At 49.3% G+C, this 25661-nt stretch overlaps 1 protein-coding gene across 1 annotated transcript in view; it reads right to left on the minus strand.

Annotated features, from left to right (window-relative positions):
• Nucleotides 1-9705: 9705 nt before the first annotated feature.
• The window catches only part of MAP3K9 (mitogen-activated protein kinase kinase kinase 9), a 75792-nt gene continuing 59836 nt past the window's right edge, over nucleotides 9706-25661 (minus strand). The window contains exons 5-12 of the mRNA XM_019451377.2: nucleotides 25368-25543; nucleotides 21013-21253; nucleotides 19182-19304; nucleotides 17655-17808; nucleotides 15595-15663; nucleotides 14061-14173; nucleotides 12274-13077; nucleotides 9706-10960 (exon numbers count right to left, since the gene is read on the minus strand). Of these exons, the coding sequence (XP_019306922.1) occupies nucleotides 10476-10960; nucleotides 12274-13077; nucleotides 14061-14173; nucleotides 15595-15663; nucleotides 17655-17808; nucleotides 19182-19304; nucleotides 21013-21253; nucleotides 25368-25543 (2165 nt within the window). The 3' untranslated portion in view covers nucleotides 9706-10475. The remainder of the gene's footprint in view (nucleotides 10961-12273; nucleotides 13078-14060; nucleotides 14174-15594; nucleotides 15664-17654; nucleotides 17809-19181; nucleotides 19305-21012; nucleotides 21254-25367; nucleotides 25544-25661) is intronic.

Raw genomic sequence — 25661 nt, forward strand, 5'->3', positions numbered from 1 at the left:
ACAGTAAATTCCTAAAAGGCTTTTTTGTCTTGTTCACTCTCAGGAAGTTTAAAACACAGAGGGGATGTGTTTATGCACTCCTTTTTTTTCCTTTTTAATGTTTATTTATTTTAAGAGAGAGAGAGAGGCGCAGAGAGGTGGGGTGGGAGAGAGAGAATCCCAAGCAGTTTCCACCCTGTCAGCGCAGAGCTTGGCTCGGGGCTTGATCTCACGAATCGTGAGATCATGACCTGAACTGAAATCAAGAGTCAGACACTTAACCGACGGAGTCACCCAGGTGCCCCCATATGCATTCTTTTTTTAAGTGGATGTCTTCAGATGGGGCAGGCCTCTCCATTCACCACCGCCCATTCCGCATCCTACTGTCTTAAGAATGCATCCCTCATTGCCTGTGCCCCAACAGAATTGGAATTTGCTGGTCACACTGAATCGCAGCCCAGAGTAGGCCCTCAATCAGTACTTATTAGAAGGATTCTTCTCTTTTCAGGTTGGGAGTCAGCGTCCTTTTAATTGGCTACTGTTCACGAACCATGGCCCCCGGGACTACCTTATGTCACAGGAGTCCCATTGTGCTTGGTAACCTGCTTCAGGGCACCCCCACATCTTCCATCTCACTAGAGAGTCTATGTCCTTCTAGAAGGCAGGGTCCAGTCTCTCTTCCTTTATTCTCCTTCCTTCCTTTCTTCTCTTGCCTAATTTTCCCTTGCCTCCTCCCACCCCAGATTCAAGCACTTGATTAGGTTACAGTCAGCTTAGACACCTGGGTAGGTAGTGGAGAGTCTGGTCATAAAGAAGATAATGCTCTCTCAGTCAGGTGGCCTCAGTTCCTGGAAGATGAAATCTTACCAGAAATAGGGGAGGGTAGTCTTAGGGTGGGGAAGAGCCGGGGGCAGGGAAATTGTGGTAGGAGTTTGCGAAGGTAGGCTGGGAGGAGGTCAGGAAGGGCCCTCAAGGCCATGCTAAAGAATGTGGATCTCTTCCTACCGACACTGGGGTGTAACATGACCAGACCTGTGTTCCAGGAGCATGTTTCCTAGGGCTGATCTTCTCCCCCAACCCTCCCCTTTTCCCTTGATCACAAAGAAGCGCCCAGTGCCTGCCGTTGAAACTGTGCAAGAGGCCCTCCTGATTGGGTGGATGCAGTGCGACCGGTGTCTGAGAGGAGGAGCAGGGCTGAGCAGCAGACAACTCTCCCTCCCCCCACCACCTAGGCCAAAACACGTTCTCCGACTTAAGCTGGTTGGACTAGATTGGGTGGGGACTGGAGGGATCAGAGGATTAGCACATCAGTCCCAGCCTTGAATGAAGCACATTCCACAGTCAAGTAAGCAGGGTGTGGTTGTACCCAACCCCAGCCCAGCTCCTGGCCGGAGGGCTGTGGGCATGTGTGTTCCAAACGTAAGGGCATGCTGTGTGCCTGCCCAGGACCTGACATTCCTAACCAGCTATGCCCTCTAGGAGACCTCCATGGTACTTCCTTCCAGAACTTTCCCTGTGTGTCCTCACTATGTTCCGCTTGCATTTTGCAGATGACTCACCGTTTCAGCACCATCTCTCAGTTGGGAGGAAGAAATGAGAAAGGATTGCATTAGGACCGGGAAGCTCGTCCCTGTCCTGTTTCTGGCCCGGAGTCACCTTGCTGTATTGGTTAGGGCAGGGGGCAGCCTTGAAGCAAGGGGCCTGGGCTTCTGGAACATCTGCGGGAGAAGCTGGTATCATGGGAAAGTACCCCAAACTACTATAGTCACCATTCTTTTGCTGACTGTAAAAGTAGCATATAATCACTGTAAGAAACAGTCTTAAAAATTTCAAAAGTAAGGAACACTTTTAGATCGTCTGTAACACCAACCCATAAAAAATGGTGATTATTGATCTTCTATCTTTTTCATATTATGCCTATCCAGTGCCTGTTTTTTTAAAGGATGAAAATGAAGTATATTTTCTGTATATAATTGGGATCATTGTTTTAAAGTCTTCTGTATCCTGCCTTTTCATTTATGAACATTTCCCTATTTCCTTATTCTTAAACTATCTAATTTTAATGGCTGCATAATACCACATATGGTTGTATCATAAAACCAGTGATAGGATCCTAGAGTGAGGTTATCACAAGGGGTCCGTTTCAAAAAAGAAAGAGACAGAAGCGTGCTGCTTAATAAGAGAGGGAGCCATGCCATGCCTTTGTGCCTTTGCACCCCTCCACCACCTTTGGACTCAACCCAAGCCTCATCCTCTCCATGAAGTCTGTGCAGCCCCAGCCTGAGCTCAGGCTAACACCAATCCATTGTGCTCCCCTAAGACCATCGTAGCACCGATCCCATTATATTAAACAGATGTCTTCGTATTTCAATCTTTCCCACCAGACCATAAGATCTTTATCAACTGGACTCTACCTGAGCAAGCCATGAAGCTCCAGTGTCCAGCTGGTACCTGGCATATAGAAGATAATAAATGCCTTTTAAAGAAGCAAAGTTTAAGCAATCCCCCCATTGTCAGATATATAGACTATTTCTAATTTGTAGAGATAGCCTTCACTTTCTCACTTCCCCATGTTCTCACTTCCAACATTCTATGTTGAGTGAGGAAGAGGGTGGAGGTAGACCAAAAAAATTATATCCGGGGCACAGGGGTGCAAGACCACCTGGCTGCTGTGGTCCCAAATAGACCAAGTTCATCTACTTGCCACTGACAATATCCAAAGGCAGACAAACGAGTGGTGGGAAACAAGAAATGAGATCAAGATGGGGAAGACAGAGGACTAGCGTCTCAAAGACCGTCTCCAAAGTGCTGAAAATATTTCCAGTTTTATGCAAGGGAAATGTGGGACAAAGCTCGGTGGGACGGTGGGTACATGCCGTTGCGCAGTGAAAGTCAAGTTGATTATTGTCTTGGGGTCAGTCACAGGGTCTTGCCGGCTCAGGGCAGCCCTTATTGTTTGAGGGGGTAGTTTCTGTTCCCTTCAGGGGATGCTTTGCCCATGGGGTCTTTTGCCTGAGTTAAGAGATAAATTGGAATGAAGAACGTGATCAGTTAGAAAGAACAGACTAAAATCAAAATGGAGGTGGTGGAAGTCCTCTCTCAAAATCTTGTTTGGGTCACTTGTTGTCATTTGAACCCTCCTGTAAATGATCTTGGGAGACTTATAAATAAATCTTTGTCTTCATCTGACTCATCTTGTGGTACAAAGTGCAGATGCCAGAATTGGAAAAATCCCAGCTCCACTATTTGATAGCTCTGTGGCCTTGAGCATGTTACTTGATTCTGACGCTCATTTGCCTCAATATACAATGGAGATAAGGGCACCTGGCTGGCTCAGTGAGTGAAGCGTGTGACTCTTGATCTCAGGGTTGTAAGTTTGAGCCCCATGTTGGGTGTAGAGATTACTTAAACACACACACACACACACACACACACACACACATACATATAAGATAAAATGGGGTCTACTCAAGGATGTCGAGATGTTGTAAACGAGATAATGTGGATCAAATCTTGACACAATGCTTGGCACATTGTAGCTAGTGTTTATTACTATACAGAATTTCTGGGTCCATATTATGGAATTCATGCCACATGGCCAAACTGCTTTCCAGAAACATGAGGAATTCACACACATACCTACAGCATATGGCACCTTCCATGGCATCTTCTCCAGTAAGAAGTTTGGTCATTTTTTCTCTTTGCTCAATGTGCCTTACAAGGATCACTTGGGTCCTGGTCAAACTCATCGTGAAGTTCAACCAAGGGTCATCTTTCTTCTCACAGTCTAAGCACCAGCGTGGAACCCCATCTCAGTCACCCCTTCTGGGCTGCAGAAGATGAGGCTAAGCTACATGGCATGAAATACAAGGTCACACCAGTAAAATATGAGGGTGTCAACACAGAAGTTTCAGAAGCTGTCTTCTGCATTCAGCTGAATGAAGAAATAGGGGACAAAGGCAGCAGAGGATAGCCCCCAACACGGTTCTTCCCGTCTGTTTTCACCCTCATCCCACCCAATATACAATCATGGAAAGTGAAAGCACAAAGGCTGCCTGGTGATCAACTTGCTCCAGAAGAGGCCCAGAGAGGTTAAGTGGCTTGCCCGAGGTTACACAGCTGGCAAGTGCCATTGAGAGTATCAAGATGACAAGGAATCCAAGATTTTCCTCACAGGCAGAAAATCTCGTGTATAACTCCGCTTGTTTGTCCTCTTAGCCCCATTTACAACTTCACCAGGAACATCAGGGTGGATGATGATAGGGGTGGGAGACAGCACATGCTTGCAGGGGCTCTGAAAGCCCAAACCCATTGCCTGTGCAGAAGTCAGTTGTGAGAAGAGACTGAATCATCTCAGCAGGTGCGGCTCAGCACCATGTGCCAGAAGGGCCTCTGTGGTCCAGCTGGGAGCTCCAGGGGCTTCAGGGAGGCTTTCCCCCCACTTCCTGTTTCCTGTGCCATAGCCATGGTTTTTATTTTTCCCTACATATGGAAATCCCCCCACAAGAGCCAGTTACTTGGATATCTTGTTTAATTAAAAAGTGGGGAAAGGATAAGCTTACAAAGCACCACGGCAAACCAGAAGTCATTGTTGTAACAGTTTTATTCAAGTCTGTGTGTGCTCTGGTGGTGGGACCAGGCTGAATCGGCATTACACTGTAATACGATAAGAGGTTTAGCCATTGAACCAAGCCTGCTTGGCATCCCTAGTTAACAATTTACAGTACCTTGAAAAAAAAAAAAAAGCCAAAGAAAAGAACCTGGTAAGTTTCCTTCAGGACTTTTCTATTTTTAAATATTGTTGACAAATTACAATAACTTAAATCCCAAAGCAAAATGGGAATTCAAGGACACAGGGTTAGGACATATGAACAAGACACTGAAACAGGGAAGGCCTAGGGATGAAAACTAGTAGCTAATTACAGAGAAACAAAACGAACACATATGTGAACTTTCACTTTACCTAGACTCAAAGGCTCTAACAGGAAGGAAAATCCCAAAGAAAGCTTTTCTGCGAACTAAGTAAAACCCATCTCCAACTTCTTTCCTTAATCCTCTAGAAGATAGTCTAAATCTGTATGTGAGCATGTGAATATGTGAGTGTGTGAATGTGTGCGCGTGTGTGTTTAGGATGGATAGTGAGGAAAATCAGAGGAGAAAGTTGACAAGTTCATCTCCCTTCTTTGCTACAGCTGGGTACCAAGGGCATGTAGCTCAACACAATGGCTCTTCTCAATTTCTAGCTGCAGTCGTGAGCTAACAACCCAAAGCAAGGCTACAGGCGGGGGATGCAGGGAACCACAGGCAGTTAAGAATCAGGAAGACCAGTCCTACTGGCTTCCAGGTTAAGGAAAGAGCCCGACCTTCAGAACAACAAATGACCGGGCTCCCTGAGTTGTCTAGGGAGGCCAGGGTGCTGCCAGTGCCCAAGACCGGAAATGAACAAAGCGGGAGGGCTGTCAATATCTCATCAGGACAAATGGGAAATCGTCAGCAGTCTGAGAAGATGATGAGAGGTTCACCTGACCTGCACAGCCAACCAGAAGCCCAGAGCTGGGTCAGGCTGGTTAGGCACCTAAATCCTATTAATTAGCCATAATTAGCCGGGACTCCGGTTTCTGCCTCCTGCCTTCAAACACCAGTGCCTGAGATGCCAAGGGTCCAGTGGCAAGGCCCGGAAGGTGCCAGGGACCGAGAACTCCCAGAAGCAGCAGTGGGTTCTCCTTTCTGATGTGGATTTTTACTAATTTGAATTCCTGATCTAAGAAAGCAATGATTTGTCTGAAAGAAGAGAGCATTTAGGAATGTGTTCCTAGGACTAAATGTAGCTTGACAAGAAGCCATCCTCAGGCCTGAAGCCAAGGAGAGAGGCAAGTGGCCTAGTAGGCTGAACCACAGGAAATTGCCAATATTCGGCTGGTTTTGACCTACAACCACCCCCCACCCCACCCAACCCCCACACTTTTCTCCACAAAGGGAAATAAACTAGCAAGGTGAGGCTTATCAGTGCTGGACCCTGGGTTCCAGGACCATACATTTTAAAGTTAAAGGGCTTCGTGCTTCAGGTAGGGAAGATAGCATCATCCTCAGTTCGTTGTTGGGCTCACAGGTCCACAGGGGGGAGGAGACACTTGCAACTTCGCACACTAGCATGTGGGCAGCTCAGGTCACCGTGTTCCTGCCGTTCTTGCCACCATGGTCATTTATGATCACAACACACTGCGGTGCGGGCTGTTCTCACCCCTGACCCAGGGCCAGTCTCTGGCAGAGCTTTCAGGAAAGGCCCAGCACTACAGCAAGGGCAACACCTGCCTCTTCCCCCAAATCCTCCAAGAGGCAATGGAGTGTTTCCAACCAGCTTGAAGGCGGGTGGGGCGGGGGGGGCTCACATACCTGAGTCAAAAGCACAGGCTTAATTAAACACATGAAGAAAAGATCAAGGCTCCCTGAAGTGTAACCATTCACAGCCATCCAGCCTTTCAGAACCCGTTGTTCTGTGCTTTTGTTAAAAGCAAGCTTGAAGAGTTAGCAATGCTCAGGAGGGGTCTCCCTCCTTGTGGGGGCCAGAGGGAGGAGGGGGCCTCCAATGTGGGGACTGAGGAATAGGAGTGTTGACAACAAGCCACACCTAGATGCCCTTGGGGTGTCCTGTTGTGTCCCTGAGCAACCCTGGTCTGAGGGGAAAGGGGCCTTGTAAAGAACCTCACACCAGGACATGCGTCCCAAGGGCCGGCAGACCTTATCGTGAAGATTCTTCCAGGAATTAAATTGGCCTCATTCCAGTCTCGAAAAAAACAAGACTCTGGGAATGACTCCTAAAAACTCCAAGACCCCAAACTGTCATTCTGATGCTGACTCCAGCCTCCCGGTCTCCTATTTTCCTCCTTCCTAAGACACTAATGCTGGGAAAGACCAGCCTGACAAGTTAAGGGGGGGGATCAGAAAGGAGGTCTGTAAACACCAGGTGCTGCATAACCGCAGAAGATGTGCCTGACCATGGCCCCTGTTAGTCATTCTAAGTCAGCTCCAAACCACTACTCTTCCAGAAACCAAAGTAAGAAACACTAGGCAAGTCCCTTAGAGGCAAAAGTGGTGAGGACCACACTGTTAAGGTCAGCAATTTGTCCTAATGGCCGGCTGGGAGCTGCATGCTTCGCCGACCTGCTCTGAAACATGTTCTCATTGCCCTTGACCGGGAAACAGGTAATGGTTGCTTTTACAGGAAGGAAATGCGAGAGTGGCTAAAAGGGGAGCCAGACAGCAAAACAGATGGTGGAAGACAGACACCTTGTTCAAGTCCTAGAGCTTGGTGCCCGACTCAGCGACCAGTCCAGGCAGCTTTCAAATTTCCCTTCCCTTGAATTCCTTCCTCTTTAAGCATTTTCTCTTCTCTACCAGCAAGTGTATCAGAAGGAAAATGATGCAATTTTGTAAAGGCCAGGAGGAAAGGTTAGCACTATTCTGAGTTGACAAATAGAAGACATCATCATCATCACCTTCATCATTACTACCAGACCCCTGGGATACTAAAGGATGTGAAGTGAAGAGAGAGTAACCACCAAGCCTCTTAGAAATACTATGAGGATAATGGAGACATCCACTCAGCCCCTGGCAGGGACCTGGATCCCCAAGGCGGGGGGGGGGGGGGGGGGGGGGGGTAAACAGAGGATAATCCTGTTTAGAATCAGTGGAAGGAGATGAGGGATCTGAGGAGAAAGGGCAGAGAGCAGTATCTGTTTCCAATCACCATTACTGGTGGCCCCTGATGCTGGGGGCCACTGGATCCCAATCATCCAATCACTTTTGGGTAATGAACACCTGCCAACAACAGAGGGAGAGTGTCTCTGAGGAAAGAAACGGAAAAAGGGATTCTGGCTACTGCCAACGCAGGGGCTTAATCCCAGCTTCAAGGCCTGCTCCTGACCGTGACCATAGAGACAAGGGAGCCTAAGTGGACAACTCAAATTCTATAGGATCCTTATCCTGCCACGCCTCACCCTACAGAGAGAGAATGTGGCAGGCAGGGGCCCATCAGAGACGGGATATGGAGGAGCTGAGAGAACGCCTCCGTCTTTGCGCCAGCTCACGAAGCAGCCTCAGACTAATCCTGCTTCTGCCTCCGACAGGTGCAATTCTACCAATAGCAGACCCAGTCTTTGTCTTTCCTCCAGCTGGAGGAGTAAGAAAGGGGTTCAGCCTCTTACTCAATGGCAAGTGGCCACCACTCCATGCCCATTACATCAGTTATACTACCACTTCCCCAAAAGATGGCTGCAACCTAACAAAACAACAAAAAGTAGAAAACGGTCAACTGCCTCACAGCACAGAGCACTGTCCAGAGCCAGCAAGGTGTGGATTATGCTGTGTGCTGCGCCCCGCCAAAGGGCCATTTAGTGGAGCCAAGGGCTTATAGACACGTTAGAGACTTAGGAACTGGGGCTATGGAGAGTCCAGGGAAGGGCCCAGAACACACCATCTGTGGCCCCCTCCCCAATCAAGAATGAAGAGGAGTCCCTGGGTTGGCTGGAACTGTTAATAGGATTCACATTCCACAACCCCTCCCCCCCACCCCAGCCAAGGGGTGAGGGGACGGAGGCAAAAAAGAAAAAAAAACACCCTACAGTCTTCACTGCAAAAAGAGGAGACAGATGAGACAACATGGGCAACAAAACTGAGTGCCTCCCACCCAAGATGAGGGGGGGGCCCTTGAACCAAAGTGCCAGTGAGCTCATAAAACAGGGAGCCATTCGAAAACCAAGGTCACCCCTTTCCTCATTCCCGGGTTGGGACTTGATCATAGTGACAGAGAGAGCGGTGACCAAACTCATCATCTGTGCCAGCTTCACTGCTTTCCTCCTTCTGGCAGGCGGGCAGCAAATGCAGGGAACCTGCAGGCGGTCCGCCAACGTCTCCAAGGAAATATTCCATGATAAGAGACAGGGAAGCCACATTTGGAGAGTCTGGAGGGGAGAGGAGCATGACCCAAGGCTCTGCTCCCAATCAAGTTTACGTGTGTGTCCTGCACAAAGGCAACCGCTCACACTTGACACGGGAGGCCCCAGGGGAAGTGGAAATGGTGCAGGCACACAGGAGGAAGCTCCACAAGCAGCTCAACATTCCAGTTAAGGAAACAGATTCCAGAAAAGTCAGGGTTGGCCTCTGCTCTCCTTCCTACCCAGCTCAGGGTCCAGAGCCCAGCATCAGGGGCCACCTGTGCCCAGAGGCACGAGCCCTCGGTCAGTCTGCAGTGCCTGGGGCTCAAAGGTTCCTGTATATCAGTGGCTCACTAAGCACCCCACGAACATCATCGCCTCACCATATCCGTGTGTGGAAGGTACCACTAATGGCTCCGTTTTACTTCAAGGGCATCCCGTAATGGATGGCGTGGCTGAGAAGAAATCCCCACAGTTCCAGCTCCCAGTGTCCGGGACCCTCCCACCCCCCCCCCCCCCCCCCAATATGCTATTTTGGTGCAGTGCACAGATATCTACCAGCCAAACACATAATCCACTGGCTCCAGGGATTGGAGGAAAGATCCAGAGAAGGGCATAACACATAACGACCAGAACAACATAACGGACCAACACAGGAACTTTGTCTCTGGCTTCAGAACTGGCACCAGTGAGTGAGTCTCCCAAGAAACTATCCCTGGGATGAGCATGTTTGTATCGGAAACTGGTCTGGCCACGTCCAGACCCCGGGTAGGAGATGGATGCCATCAACAGGTGCTGGTTTCTGCCTTTATTTGTGTGTTTCCGAAAGGAACAAGGGCAGACTCTGTTACCCTCTTTGCTGCCACTCGACTCTGTTTTTCCTAATTCCCTCTCCTCCCCCCAGGTCCCCTTACCCCTGTGGGGCTCAAATAAATAAGCGGGGCACCTGGAAGGGCAGGCGGGTAAGTACCAGGTCCCTCAACTCCTACGTCCCACACTGGGGCACCTTGCCTTCAGTCCTCCAGCGGGCACGTAAGGGCTTAGGGCACAGAAAAGCGTGTTATCTCACACCAGATGAGACTCTGATTCATGGGTGCTGGGGAAGAATGCGGAAGAGGAGCAAAATCAATCACAGATCATCCAATACTGGTGTTTGGGAAGGCTGAACTCAGGGCTAACAAGAGGACTCCGGGACAGGCTCCAGGCTTACCCAGGGGGCTGAGGAGAGGGGGCAGCAGACAGATTTGGCTGAGTGACCCTGCAGAGTCACCGTAAAGGCGAGGAAGACTGTGGAGGGTGGGGGACATGCACGCACCCCTCCCTCCCCTACACAGCCAGAGCTGATGGCCACAGCCCCTTCCAGTGGACATGGGTAGAAAGGCCCTACAGGGCAGGGGACCCTCTGAAGTGGCCCTGCTTCCATCCCTTCCACCTTCAAAGTGCATTATCAGTGCAAGAAGTAGGGCTGGATTTCAGGGGGTCCAACTCCGAGAAAGGGCTGTGCCAGCCAGCTCCCCCCATCTCCTCCTGCTTCCCCCTTGCCCGCCCCCAACCCTTTACGTGTTAAGACCAGAACTCTTGCTGAATCTCATAAGGGGCGGGCCTGTGTGTGTTCAGTTCGGCTCTGCACAGCGGCACGGTGCTGTCCTGACTCTGGCCCTCTGCGTCCAGGTCCAGAAGCGTCCGCTCAGCAGGGGGCAGCGGCCCCGCTTGGAACGGGAGCAGGGCCGGGAGTCCGGGCCGCTCATCCACAGTGCTGCTGCTGCTAGCGAAGCAGGAGTCCAGGTTGCTGGGTGTCTCCGTGCTGGAGCTGTTGGCTGGGGAGGCGCTACGGGCATGGCTGGGGGACACAAACCACCAAGGGTCCAGCCGTTGCCGGTTGGCAGAAGGACGTGGCCGAGGCAGAAACTCCAGGGTCTTGGGTCTCTCCAGGGTAGAATCCTGCTGTGTGTTCCAGCGCCTTGGGGTCGGGGGAAAGACCACATTGGGGTCAGGGAGACGGGGGAATTCACCTGGGTCTCGGCTGGGGCTGGGGGTTTTCAACATTCCTGGGCAAAGAGACAGAGGGAGAGGCATCAGGTGATGGCACACATTTCTAGACCAGATAGACACTGCTCCCTCCCCATACCTGCCACATCCCTATTCACCTGGAATAACACGAGCAACAAATATTTAAGCAGCACCTACTATGTGCAGCGGAGTGTGCTGGGAGGCACTGGGGATACAACAGTGAACGAGAAGGCCATGATCACTGTCTCCGATAATAAAATAAGAAGAGGACATACGGGGGTCACATCTGTAATGAAAAACCTACGATCCATGGGCCACCCTGTGGTCTGCAAAACAAGTTTTATTGTAACACAGCCGCACCTACAGCTTGTTCTCCCACGACAGCAGCAGTGTTGAGTAATTACAACGGAGACCGTACGACCCCAAAAGCTTAAAATATTTATTATCTGGCCTTTAACGAGAAAGTTTGCTGACCCCTGACGTAAGGAAGTGTCTGTTTATTTCCAGTTCATCCATTTAATAAACATGTGAGGCCAGAACAAATCTAGGTCTCAAAAATCTGAAGATGAGTCATAAGGTCTCTTCCCAAAGAGGACACATACCTGAGTACAACAAAAAATCTAAAGCCGAAAGGGAAAATACAATTGTCATTTACACTCAAAATCTCCCTGAAATCCCAGTCGCCATCTCCTCTCCTACTGGGTGAGAGGGGTTGCAAAGTCAGGTTTCGGTCTTCTAGGGAGCAAGTGACAGTGGCAGGAAAAGACAGGGATGTGGACACCCAGGTGGCTCAGCGTCAGACAGGGAAGGCGAGCTCATGCACAGGCACAGGAATGTACCTGGATTCGGAGTCAGGCACAAACAAGGGATGAGCGATACAGGCAGGATGCCTGGGAGGTAGCTTGCCCACGAGTAGGTCTGTACTAAGCTGTAATCACAGGCAAGAGCCCAGCTATGTGGCACAAATACCGCTCCTGTATGAGTGTAGCATTCCTTCTGGTAACTTTTGTCTCCACTTCAGGGAACGAGCACAGCGCGGCTCCTGCCCCTCCGATGCCCTGAAGGCACTACACTGTGCCCTCCAAGACCCAGGACCTGAACATCCTACAGGAGCCCTGGGTCCGATTCTTCCCAGAACCTGCGGTCTGCCTTCACTCTTCAGGGAAGCCCCCTGCCGAGGCACAGGACACAGAGAAATCAGTCGGCCTGGCCATCTCTCCAACCCCAGGGCAGCACGTCCTGGTGGGCCGAATCAGAGGAGGAACTGTCATTCTAATTTTGCCATTCACTCCAATCTTGCCACACCCGGGAGGCCCAAGAGCAGGAAAGAGAAAAGGAGGATGGGACTCACCTGTTCCTGGGCTGGGGCTCAACCCATTGCTGGAGGGGCTCCTGCTGGCTAGGAGAGCCGCTGGCTTGAGGGCCCCGTCAGAAGGAGTCCGCCGGTGACCACTGGGCTGCGTGGGGGCCGTAAGGGTGACATGGGTAGGAGTAAGGGATTGGTTAGGGTCTCGCTTGAAGCGTTCCACTCGGACGTTGACCAGGGGGTTGTGGGTGCAAGGGGTCAGGGGTGGGGCTTCAACCGGACTGATGGGCATCTCGTACACCACGATCTCGTCACTGTCGGAACGCAGCAGGGAGCGGGTGGAGTTGCACTCGGAGATGGAGGAGAGAGAAAGCAGCGTGAGGGAGGCAGAGGGGTCTCCTAGCAACAGCATGGGCTCCTCCTTCTTGAAGAGCTTCCGGGATGGGGGGCTGGTGCTCCGACGAGGACGGCTGGCCCTCTGGAAAAGACCCTCACGCCTCTTCTTCTCCTCGCGGGCTGGTGGCTCAGGCTCCTCTGGGGGAAGCAGCTGGCACTTGCCAGCTTCAAGCAGGTCAAAGCCCAGGCCTGTGGCCGCGAGAACAGCCCCACAGCCAAGCAGAGCCACCTCACAACGGCGGTGGTGGGTGCCACCCCGCTTGAGGCTGTTAGTTGGCGTCAGCTGAGGGGTACTGGTGGCTGAATTGACTGGGGTGGGCTCCTCGTGGACTCCATCACTGGAGGGGCCCTCCCCATCCTCTCCTCGAGGGAACGGGATACAGAGGTAGGACTGGTTGGGTGAATGCTGTAGACGACTCTCCCCACTCCTGGGGCCTTCGCTGTCCTCATCCTCTGGAGATGACAAAAATGGCAGGGTGTGGGGGACAGGAAATGGGAATGAGGCAGCAAGAGTAAGAATCTCATCCTTCTCCCCAACCCTGGGCCTCCTGGGCCTCCTGGATTTTCAGGAGTGCAAGGGTCAAACAGTCTCACAGGCAGGATAAGGACTGGGCATTGAACCCACAGGGCTTTACCCTTCCACACTCAACCGTGGCCAATATGAGGCAATCACTCTCCATTCCAGAGCCTATTTTCCTGTGTGCAGACAAATCTGCTCATTTCCTACTTCTTGCATTGGGATCCTAAACACAAGAGGTACAGTGTGTGAGTTTCCTAGAATAGTGGGTAGAACAGAAACATCCCTAATGTTTTTGCACCTTAAAACTGGAAGGGACCTTGAATTTCTACAACAATGGCCTAGAGGCCGGTCTCAAGACCAGTGTCTCGCAACGGACTGGATTCCTCTACATGGGTGAAGGCCCATCTACGCTGTAGACTGACCTACTAAGACTTGGAAATCTTCAGAGAAAAGAGGACATCCTATCTGAGAGAGAGAGGGAGCCTGGAGAAGACCTTACCCATTCAGCAATCACAGGCAACTGGAAAGCTTCCTTAGAGAAAGACCACAGTGTCTTCCACCACCATCTCCTGTCTTGCAGACTCCCCACGTTAAAATACAAAGAGACCCAAGCAGATGGAAGCACCTGATTCAAGTCCTCACCCTCTGCACTGCCCTAAGGAGACTACAACCGGCGCCCTGGGATAGGAGGCCAAGGGCAGGCTCCATGGCAGCAGTGGGAACAAACTGTGATTTGGGAAGGTTTGATGCAATGGGAGTAGAGCCAACGAAGAGGGAATGGGGTGAGGGCCCAGGAGTTGGGTCAAAGAGGAGATAATCCCCATGAGGTGGTACTAGGAGTCCTCAAACACTCCCAGAAGCTTGGCCAGAAGTGCCCTGAGGGAACAGGGACAGTCAGGACAAGGGCCATGCTTACCCATCTCCATAAGGCTGGTGAACCCTGGCAGGGCTGGGCTACTCCTCGGGCCCTTCCCCAGGTTGGGGGCACTGGACGACCACTGTTTATATCCATCTACCAGGGACTTGAGGCTAAATAGGAGGAAATGGGGGAACTGTTAGAACTGGTGACTTCCCTTACTCCACCCTCGCCTCCAGGGGCCCATGGAAACGTCTCTTTCTGTGTGCTTAATTCCACCAAAGCCCAAGAGCCTCGGGGTAACGAACATTACTGGGTCCCCTCGTGTCACAAACAGAAGTGCACATGCTCCAGGAAAAGAAAAGCAGGGCCATGAACCCACCCCTTCACATGCTGCTACGGAGCTGTGGAAAGATCTAGCAGGCAGGCCGGCCGGCAAGAAGACAGGAAGAATGAGGACTGCCCAGCACTGGCCAGGGTCTTGCCTGAGCCCACCTTAAGGCAGAGACGATCACTCCAGGACACTGTGTCCAGCACACTGCTGACATCAGAGACACTGCAATTCGAAGCCTTGTGATCCCAGGCGAGCCCTGGGCAGATGAGCTAGCAGGGATGGGCCATTTCTCAACTTCTCCTTCCAAGCTCACGGCATGCTTAGGCAACTTTCCAAGCCATCCACTTTTCAAAAACAAAAATCAGCCAACAAAGCTGCACCAAAGCAGTGCACTTTGGGACAGACCTATGTGGGTAGTACATAATGCTGCACTCGAGCCCCTGGTTTGTCTGGGAATGAAGAGGAAAAGGGCAGGAGCTTGCTTTCAAGTCCCTGTGATGAGCTCACACCTGCCAGCCAGTAACTCTGAGGATCCTGACTGGGCACTCCATCAACCCCCTTTACGATGGGGGGGGAATCAGAGGCCCAGAAGCACTGGTCTTTTCTCTAATGGACAACGAAGAGAGAAGGCTGAGGACTCCGTGGGTTATGGCTGCCTTGGACATACCAGGATTATAACCAGAGGTGGCTCTCATTTTAGGGCCAGGAAAAGCTGTTCAGCTAAAGCCCACTCTTCCCGGTCCATCTCGAGGGAGAGAGAGGGACCAACTTTTCCCCTCACTTCAGATCTCTATTTCAAGTGCTGTCAGAAACACCAGTGAATTCAAGTATATTCCGGCCACCATTGGTTTCAACCAAAATACACAGCCAGGGATAAGCATGCTAACCAAACCCACAGCCTGGGACTTTTAGCTGATGATCTTATAACATCACCTCCAGCTCTGAGTTCAAGGGGAATCCAGATTAGCAAAGTCAAAGCCAGTGCTAAAGTTCAAAGCATAAATAGTCATGTACTGCCCCCTAAAACTAAGGGTGCCAGGAGAATCCCCACAACGGGAGTGGTCAGAGAAGTGAGGAGAGGGAAAGTCAGACCGACACAGGAATTTCCCAGGGTGCACGATGGTACTGCTTTAAAGGAAAAAAAATCAGCATAGCCTTGGCAATAATGAGGTTTGATTCTACCGGATGTGCTGTGAGGACAAGGAAATGGACGGGGACTATTACGAACACATTTGATGAAAGGGTGAAGATTAGACTCACCCCAGGTGGAAATGTGGAGACTCTGATGGGGTACTTAAACCATTAGCTTTCTCACGTCTCTGAGGGGATCTTCAATGAATAAAGAAAATCAGTAGTAGGCGACAGTGGGTACATCCAATTCAGTATCTCCCACATGGGAGCCCTCAAGGCTTGACTCTAGCTACATTGGTAGCTGCCCTCCTCTGGCCCGGTAAGCAAAGCCCACGTGATGAAGGAATAATCCTAACAAGGAGACCCAGGACCTCCCAATCTGTGGGACAAAGGTCCTTGAGCAGCCACAGCATAACTGCAGAGGCCGTGTGAACCCACAGATACCCAAGCTATCTACAAGCAAGTGCATACGTTTCCTACAGATATGTACTCGTTTTTTAAAGGATGTATATTCACTTAACATTACTGAATTCAATATAGCTTTTTGTTGTTAGGGATTATTTTCTTCCGTTGATAGGGGCTAAAATTAGAAATATTATCACACAGAGGCTCCCAAAATTTCTGACGTTAAAGAAGCCTTTACTCGAGAATGAACAGAATATACTTTATTTCTTCAACAGGAATTGAGAATCATAAAAAATTCAAGTCATATTTTGGGGCGCCTGGGTGGCTCAGTCAGTTAAGCGTCCGACTCTTGATTTTGGCTCAGGTCATGATCTCACAGTTTTTGAGTTCGAGTCCCACACTGGGCTCTATGCTGACAGTGCAGAGCCTGCTTGGGATTCTGTCTCTCCTTCTCTCTGCCCCTCCCCTCCCCCACCTCTATGAACTGCTTCAATAGTTTTGAGGACAAATCTACGCAAGGAGGAAGAAAATTCAAAGTTAATATTTTGAAACATGAACCAAAGTTAATTTACTAAACAAGACGAAAAACATCTATAAATGAAGCAGAACCAGAGAAGCTACTGAAATGTCAGAAACATCCAGGGATTCAGCGTGACTGACTTTCAGACCCATCCTAACCCTACTCTACCCCAGGGCTCGAAGGAATCCAAACTGAGGGAGATCCTGCCTCTACAGGACCTAGCACAGCAGAGCAATTCACCATTCCTAGAGGACCATCATCGAGCCCTCACAGAGCTCAGGCAGTTCACCCTATGTACCTAAATTTTCTTTTCCAAGGTATTTGTGATTTCTAAAGCCTGGCTTCGGAGTCAATCCTTTTTGAATCAAATTGCTATTTTCGTTCTCAGCCCGGATCTGACATGAGAGAACAGATTTTGGACATGAAATCTTCTTAGTATTCGAAGGAATACCAAGGCCACTTACAGGTTCGGACACAAGTTCAGGAAAGTCTCTGAAAAGGGCAAAGGGGATTACTGCCTATTCTCACACTCAGAAAAGTCAAAAAACAGGATTCTAGCCTCTAACACCAAGAATAAGGTAGGAAATAGAAAATGCACCAGGAGCAGGGAAGAACCATCACAGCAGGTATTACAAATGCTTCCTATGAGCCAGCTAATCTTGTATGTGCTTCCCAAAATGGACTTATTTAATCCTCACATCAACCCCGGGAGATGGGTACTGGTATAACCTCCGACTTACAGATGAGGAAACACGAGGCCACACGGTGAGGCATGGCGGAGCCAGGATTCACGCCCAGGCAGCCTGGGGTCAGGGGTTATGCTCGCCACCACTACACCGCTACATGTAGCGACTGGCCTACGAAGAACCGGGACTTCAGGTGTTGGCAAACTACAACGAGGAGGCTAAATCCTGTCCACCACCCACCTTCGTAAAGTTTTACTGAATCAACATAGCCACGCTCATTCATTTACATAGTGCCCATGGTCTATGGCTGCCTTTGCACTACAACACAGGAGGTGAGTAATTGCAAAAGAGAGGATGTGACCCACAAAGCCTAAAATATTTATTATCTGACCCTTTACAGAAAACGTATGCTGAGCCCTGTCCTAGGAGGTTCAGGAAATGAGAACATTGGAAAACTGAAGCTTGTAATTTCTCAGAAAGCAATGAAACACAACAGAGAAGAAGGTATTTCATATCATAGTTTTAAAAGGGTATACCCATCTTTAAGTGGAAAGAATCTCTTACATTCTGGCTCTTACCCTTCGTCTCCCGAGGCAAGCTCCTTCTGACCAAGTGTACTTGGCCCCCACGTCCGTCCTTTCTTCTTGGGGGCCCTCTTCTCCTCCTCCTCCCCTTCTTCTTTGGGGACGACTGAGTTCCGGCCCCAGGTTTTGCTGCTTTCACCTGGTGTCACTGTGAAGAACAAAAGTTGGATGGGATCTGGAAAGAAAGATAGACACCCCCCCCCCCCCAAACTAGCCTCTACCTCACCGGACAGACACAGACACATGTGCACGTGGACACACACGCACGGAGTTACAGGGAAGAAGTCACACCTCCTCAAAAACTCTGTGCCCAAGTGGAGCCTTCAAGTCCTCAGCCACCAATCACTGAGCACTCGCAAAGTACCAAACATGGAAAAACTGCCCAGATTCTCGTAAGTCCAATGCAAAGCTGGAGCTCAGGCCAGCCAGACGGCAGAGTTCCAAACAGATCTGACTTAAAGAACTTGGTTTTGTTGGGTGGAACTGGGCGGGGAGGGGCAGTGGGTGAGGAGTTAGGAAGGAGAGAAAAAATATAAGGGGGTAAGGAAGACTTGGAAGTGCAGAAAGGAATTGTAGGTAAGAAAGAAAGATAATGAGGAACTCAAGACTATGGAGAAGTCAGGAGTAGGAGAAGGGGAGGGAACAGGCCTAGAGAAATATACTAGATAAGAGAGGAGGAACATTCTTCTGACATTGCTACCTTATAACAAGGGCTGAAACCCAAATGCTCCAGAGGCTTACATCATAAATGAGTGAATGATTCCAGACACCAAAAAATAGGGAGCTGAGGGGACTGAGGCAAAACACGGTGCATATGGACACTGCCATTGGTTCTAGCCAACTGTGGCCACGTGAAAAAGGGAATCCACTGATACGAATCGATTTTCAAGGATAGCCAGAAATCTAGGGCTTTTAAAAAAATGAAATCTCTATCTTTAAGTTAGGGGAACTACTTTGTTCATGTACACACACACACACACACACACACACACGTGTGTGTGTGTAAATTCTTTTCAGTAAACACGGTGGTGAAAATAAAATCAGTCCCAATTTGGCCTATCACAAAGTCTTTGGTGAGTTTTCTTAGGAACTACACTTTGAAAACACCCTTCCCTGGGAAGCATGAACAAAAGAAAAACAGTGACGCCCCAAACATGGCGGAGAGTGCACAAGGTCCCTAGGCCAGGGTACCAACCAACCCAGGCCAGGTACCAGGGTATCTATATCACACACCAGTTTCCAAATTGCTTTGTAGTTCACTAAGGATCCCGTCGATACCCACAACCCCCTTTGCTGGGATCTAAGAGTAAAAGGTAGAGGAGGCGGTAGTAGAGCTAATGGAGAGAGACAAGAAGGAGGGCTACGGGTTTGCGTACATATGTGCATGTATATACACATTGTCGAGGAGAGGTGGCAGAAGTTATGGATGGAGCAAGCCTGGGCCAGTCGGTGGCTGGACAGAGCAGGGGACGGGTGCCCCCGGTGTGTTCTGGCCCCAGCTAATTTGGGAAACAGTCTCACACTGGATGGCTCGAAGGCGAGGAATGATGGTGGGGCTCGCAGGAGGACTGGAGCGGCTGTTGGTGAGACTCTTCCTTTTATCCATGGTGGGGGAGGCCTGAACCGTGAACTTGTGCTGGAAATCTGCTTGGGGAAACACAGACATGTGTGTGCATTAGCATTTTTCCCATACTCTAGTTCCTATGAGAAAAGTGAATGCATCCCCGCTAGACGCATTTTCCCATAATCTAGTTCCTATGAGAAAAGTGACATGTCCTGGGCTTGAGGGACAGGCCCCAGTTTCCCAAGAAGCAACTTGTTCACCTAGGAAATGTTCTCTTTCTCCCCAAAGAAGGCAGGGCAGCAGGACCAACATATGAGGAGAAGGAAAATTCACTGTCTAAGCGAATCTTATATATACAGATTTACAATAGTTGTTTAAGACATGAGACTTGTTGCGTATTCTAGGAAATCTAACTTAAAATTCTTTTTCTTGGGGTGCCTGGGTGGCTCAGTCGATTAAGTGTCCCACTCTTGATTTCAGGCTCAAAATAAATAAAAACAATTCTCTCAAAATTCTCTCTCAAAATAAATAAAAACAATTCTGCTTCTTACAATCTATTAGTACATGCCCCCTTTTCTTAGGGACCAAGGCAGGGAGACTGATGTTTCTCATTAAGTGCAGGCAGGGCAGAGTAATTAGGACTAATCCTTGGTGGGAACCTAGGAAAGTGAGGGCAATGGGGCTAATGGTCCAGACTGTGACATCTTCCAGAGGCAGTTATGGCAGAGCATGAAGAACGTAAAACTCGCAGCTCTGGATTTCCAAGTTCCAGTGTCCTCATGTATCGAGAAGTGTGAACAGCTGAGTGTTCACACCTAGGTCTCCCCACTAGATGCAGTGTCCCGGAAGGTGGGAGCTACTGTTTTCCTATGAGCCTTCCCCAGCACACGGCAGCAGTGTGGCACCACACGCAACACGTTCGAGAGGGACTCAAAGACTCCCTGTTGCCTGGCCAGAAAAAATGTGCAACATGGACACCAGTAAACATGTCCCACAAACAAAGTCACGGAATTTCATTGAATGGATTCCCTTGTCTGTACTGAAGCCACCAGTGCTTACAATCATCGGCTATTGTTCCTATTCCGCCCTTTTCCCTTGGTTCCTTACACTTCTGTAAGTTTGCTTCCCAGACCTCATAAACTTAGACTACAACGAAGTTTTTTTCATCTACATAAACACACACTCACCTCCCTCCACAGGTACACTACACCCCACAAAGATTCTAATTCACAGATTCCTTTTACTTTGCATTTCCCCAAGCCTGGACGTACTCCAGATGTGCCTTTATTCACCCAATGTGCTTCTGAAAGGTTGTGCATAAATCAAATTCTTACACATTAATCCTGATCTCCACTGCTCGCACACAACTAATTATTTAAAGAAAGCCAGAGATAAGTTATTCTGCAGAGCACGACGTTCTCTCGTCTCTGGCATACGCATGCCCCGGAATCTGCCCCTGCAGCTCTGGGCCTCCTCACCAGGCTTGCCTCATGTGAGACGTGTCTATGTGAGCCACCACGCGACTGTCAGTCTGGACCGTGACGGCCTGTCAGGTCCACCAGCCACCAGTTGGTCTTCCTTCACACCCTGTGATCAGTCACCCTCAAAAACTCCCCTGGAGCCGGGTAGCTTTTCCGCAGGCCAGTCTTTCCGGTGAGCGGAACGGGCCACGTCCAACCTGCTCCGTTCTGAGCCCCAGAGCCCCGTCCCTGGCTGCCCCCCCAGGGTCCCCTGCAGCAGGCTGCCCTGCTCCCTACCCCCCCAACCACCCCCAGCCTGGCCGCTGACCGGAAGGAAGGCTGATGCGGTTCCCATCCTTGAGCTTCAGCCGGCTCTTCCTGAACTTGCCCTTGCGTTTCTTCACCCGGGGCTTCTCCTGGCACAGCTGGTGGATGATGATGTTGAGCTCCCGCTCTAGGATGTCGATCTCCCGCTCGGCCAGCTCCTGCTCGCGGCGCCGCAGCAGCTCCTCCTGCGTCTTCTGCTGGAGCGCGGCCCGCGTCAGCTCCTCCTCCCAGGTGCGGAGCTCCTGCAGCGGCAGACGCAGCGGGGAGAAGACGGGGCATTCAGTGCAGGGGTGGAGGCCGAGGGCCCCCGAGGGCCAGTGCTTCCCGGAAACCTGGACAGCGCTCCTGTGATGCCCATACCCCCAGTCCCAGGAGGAGATGCAGGCCTCACAGGTAGCTGGTAAATGGACACCTGACCACGCTGGACGCTGGGGACAGGCAGGCTGGGCACGGCCACACTGAGGACACGGCTACCGCAGCCCTGGAGACAGGGACTGGTAGTTCCCAGGTGCTCCTTGATTACTGATAAAAATTGCCTGTGATTGGAAAAAAATGGGGGGGGGGTTGGGTAGAAAATATAATCCTGTCCTTAAATTTTACAGACTTGGGGAGCACCTGGGTGGCTCCGTCGGTTAAGCGTCCGACCTCGGCTCAGGTCATGATCTCACAGTCGGTGAGTTCGAGCCCCGCATCAGGCTCTGTGCTGACAGCTTGGAGCCTGCTTCAGATTCTGTGTCTCCCTCTCTCTCTGCCCCTCCCTCCCCTGCTCATGCTCTCTCTCTCTCTGTCTCAAAAATAAATAAAAACATTTAAAAAAAATACACAGACTTGGTTCTATTTTAATTTTTTTCCCCATTATATAAGGGACGTTTCTTAAACCGGAGCCAACTAAATGTGATCTAGCTTAAAACGTGCCCCCCCTAGAAATGAATCACCCTCCAGGCATCACCTAACACTCAAATAAAAATGTATTTCCAGAGTGATTGTTCAAAAAAGGGAGTCTTCTAAACCTCTGTTCAGTTGGTGAGTGACTCTACTGAGGCATGTGGTTTGAACTCTCCCCTTATCTCAAAGGACAACCACTTGCTCTGGAAGGACCACGACAGCACAGCAAAGAGAAGAGAAAACATTTCCCAAAGTCTTTGCCAGGCGCTTGCTCTAGTACCACTGCCCTAGTAGATGGGCAAGCCCTCTTGCCTGCTTCCCCTTTTTCCTTCTGCATGAATTTATGAAGTTCCTGAGATGGGGGGGGAGGGGAGGGGAGGTGGTATTAGGTATTAGGAGAGGAAACAGGAATGAGAACAGAACATGTACATACAATTGTCAAATCTGGCATCTAAACTGTTAGCACTGGTTACCCAGGGCGTAAGACTGAAGTGAGGGGGCATGATGTAGTCAAACCTAAAAAAAAAATGGGCATTTCTTCAATAAAGTAGTCAGAGCAACACTTCTGTGGTCGAAAGCTACAATTTCTCCATGGAATGCTCCACTATAAGAAGTCATTCTGGACTGTAGAAAGGGAGTCTAGAGCTAGGAAAAAAGTTTGTGAACACATATTGGCAAAGCTGAGCAGTGGGTAGAGAACAAAGAGAGAACAGAGACCTGAGGGGAATAAAATATTCTGACATTTAGGAACTTTCACTCAACTTGCCCTCTACTCTCAAAAGAGTATCAAAATTGATAATAAATATTATAGAAAAGGCAGAAGTGAGAAAAGGATTGGCACCTTGAAAACTGTCTTGTACATGATAGGTGCTCAGTGTCAACGCGTGAATGAGAAAGGAGGGGGAGACAGAATTCAATTTTATAAATACACGCCTTTACGGGAACCCAGATTCATCCAAAGTGTCTGAGAGATGAGCCTGAACTTTTGGACTTCTCCTTCTTTAATGAAATAAGCACCTGTTGTATGCTCCCCCCAAAACCTTGGCTCTCCTTATCCCAGTACTTTGTTTTCACCATCAGGAGAACACACATACACGGAAGATTGAGAAAAATCATTCCTGGTTGGTTGATTTTGCTGCTAGATGGGAAAGTTAAAAAGTTCAAGCTGATTTCAGCTTTCCTAAGTCATCTTCTCCTGTGCCCTCTTGTCTAGGGGATGGTTTGTGTTGTAGCCCCCTCTTTTGTGGGAAGTCAGACCCCAGTCCGGAGACAAATCCATTGTCACTATATGTGGAAGCTGTCAAGTTGAGACACGCTGAGAATGAGCTGAATCATATGGGAAACCAGGACATTTGTGGAGTACTTGCCAAAGGCACCATATATCTGGAAGACTCAAACATGTGAGTCTCCTGCTTGTGAAACACCTATTTGGGGATCAGTCTCCTAGTATGCAAATCACATTATCTGCATACAATGATTTAGTAGGAATCTCTCCACAGAGAAAGCTCATTATCCATCTCGCCCTCACTTGCCCAACTACAAGCCTTATAATGGACAGGCATCATCATAGCAAGGGCTCTGGGGGCACCTGAGTGGCTCAGTCGGTTAAGCATCTGACTCTTGACTTGGGCTCCGGTCATGTTCTCACGGTTCTTAAGTTGGAGCCCCGCGTCGGGCTCTGCACTGACAGTGCGGAGCCTACTTGGGATTCTCTCTCCCCCTCTCTCTCTGCCCCTTCCCCACTTGTGGACATGCTCTCTCTTTCTCTCTCAAAATAAACTTAAAAAAGAAAAAGGAAAAAAGAGCAAGGACTCTGGAACAAACTGGCTGAATAGTGGCCTGGAGTGAATTACCATGGGCATCATATGCAATATGGAATTAACAGCACTGACAGCACATGGTATGTAAGACAATTATTATCTTATTGTGTAAGATTACATAAGAATTCATAATAATTACTTAGAGCATGGCACAGGGAACATGCTCTACGAATGTTAGCTGTTATGAGAATGGGTTTGGCTTTTCCTAGCAACTATTTACTGACAAAATCCAAGTTTCATTCTTCTTAGTGGCTAGTACCCTTATAATTTCATCAATCAAAAGAAAGAAAACCAAGAGTCAAATGATTCAACAGTCTAAAAAGAACCAGCAACTCTAGGTTTCTTCTAGTTGGAATAGCATTAGTAACAGGAACAAACTCGATTAATTACTCTGCTCCAAGGTCAGTGTCGGATTCCCCCCACCCCCCAGGTCACAAAAGATGTCATAGACTCACTCCATTCCCCTGCAGAATCCTCACTGACTTGCCAAATACTACCAGGTTTAGGACTGCTATATGGCATTAAAAAAAAAAAATTAAAAAAAAAAAAGAGTTTAATTTCTTCACATCAGCTCCAGAAATGATTTTTAAGTCATTTGTTTAGGGAAACAACAATGATATTGGAGAGAAAAAGTTTGGAATCAGAAGATCCAGGTTCAAGATTCTGCCTCTCACTATCCTGGCTGTGTGACTTTAGACAAGTCACTGACCCTCAGCCTTGAGATGAAAAAGATAATACCTGCCCTACATGCCGGGGCAAGGGCCATAACCCCCCCCCCCCCCAAGATAAAAATGATACAAGGTTCTTTTATCATCAGACATTTCAAGTGAAAGAACTTGAAAGACATACACAATTTTAGCTACTGTCATTATATTAAATTGCTTCCCAAATGCCCGTAATGGGGAATGAGAAGGGAAAACAGAAATTAACCAAGAGACACATGGACGCCGCTTATGCCCGCAGCTATAGCCCTTAGGTCCAGCCTGGCCCCTGTCGTAGAAGCAACATAGGTGCTGGTGTGAAGCTTCACCTCTGTGGATACTGGCTGCTAACCAGGCATGAAGGGCAAAGAGAGGAGCCACATAGGGAATGGACACCAAAACAAAAAGGTAGATCTTTAGTAAGCTAAGAATATCTGAACTCCTCAGTCAGTTTGGGCTTGAGCCCTTTTCATAAAAACACGCAGAATACCAAATAGTTTCAGAACCATAGTATTTTTAGCCCATCGCTATTTCTGATTCTGATACCTGTGCTCAGTGTTGAAGTATCCCTGTAACAAGTTAACCCCCCACCCCCAGAAGTCCACTACAGAACCAAGAAACATTTCTAGAACTTTCTCATACTTTCTGCTGGTACTTACCCAGTGGTGCTCTTCCTCTGGTTTGGACAATGAAATAGATACTCTGTAAGAAGAGCTTTGGATCATGACTCCCCTACTTGTTCCTGCCATATCCCAGAAAGAAAGAAAACGTCTATACTATTTCAGGGCATACCTAAGGCCTGGAGAACTCTCTCCATGTAAAGCCGGGAAGAAAAAAGCTGCTCTGTTACCACAGACCAAGCAGGAAGGTGGTTGTGTCGGAATTTGTCCAGAGGCCCCAGTGGGGAAGGTCCACTGATTCAATGCATGGCTTTTTCTTGTTTTATTTACCTTTTCTTTGGCCCTGAGTTGGTCAAACATCTCCTGAATCTCATGTTTCCAGTCATCCTGCAGGCAGTGGAAGGAGTCCTTGGGCATTTCAAAGAAACCAGACTCCTCTATGGTAGTTAGCTGGTCCAGGATATTTGTGAAAGATGGTCGTGAGTGAGGGTCGGGATTCCAGCAGTCTGCACGGAACACGTGAGCGGACAGAAAGCATGAATGGACAGAGACAAGCGTTAAGACTTAGAATATTACGGGACCTCACTTACCAGAAATAGTTTTCCCTCCAGAAACTGAAACACT

Source organism: Panthera pardus, unplaced genomic scaffold (genome assembly GCF_024362965.1).
Source record: "Panthera pardus isolate Hobbes unplaced genomic scaffold, ASM2436296v1 HiC_scaffold_24, whole genome shotgun sequence".
NCBI classification, from domain to species: Eukaryota; Metazoa; Chordata; class Mammalia; order Carnivora; family Felidae; genus Panthera; species Panthera pardus.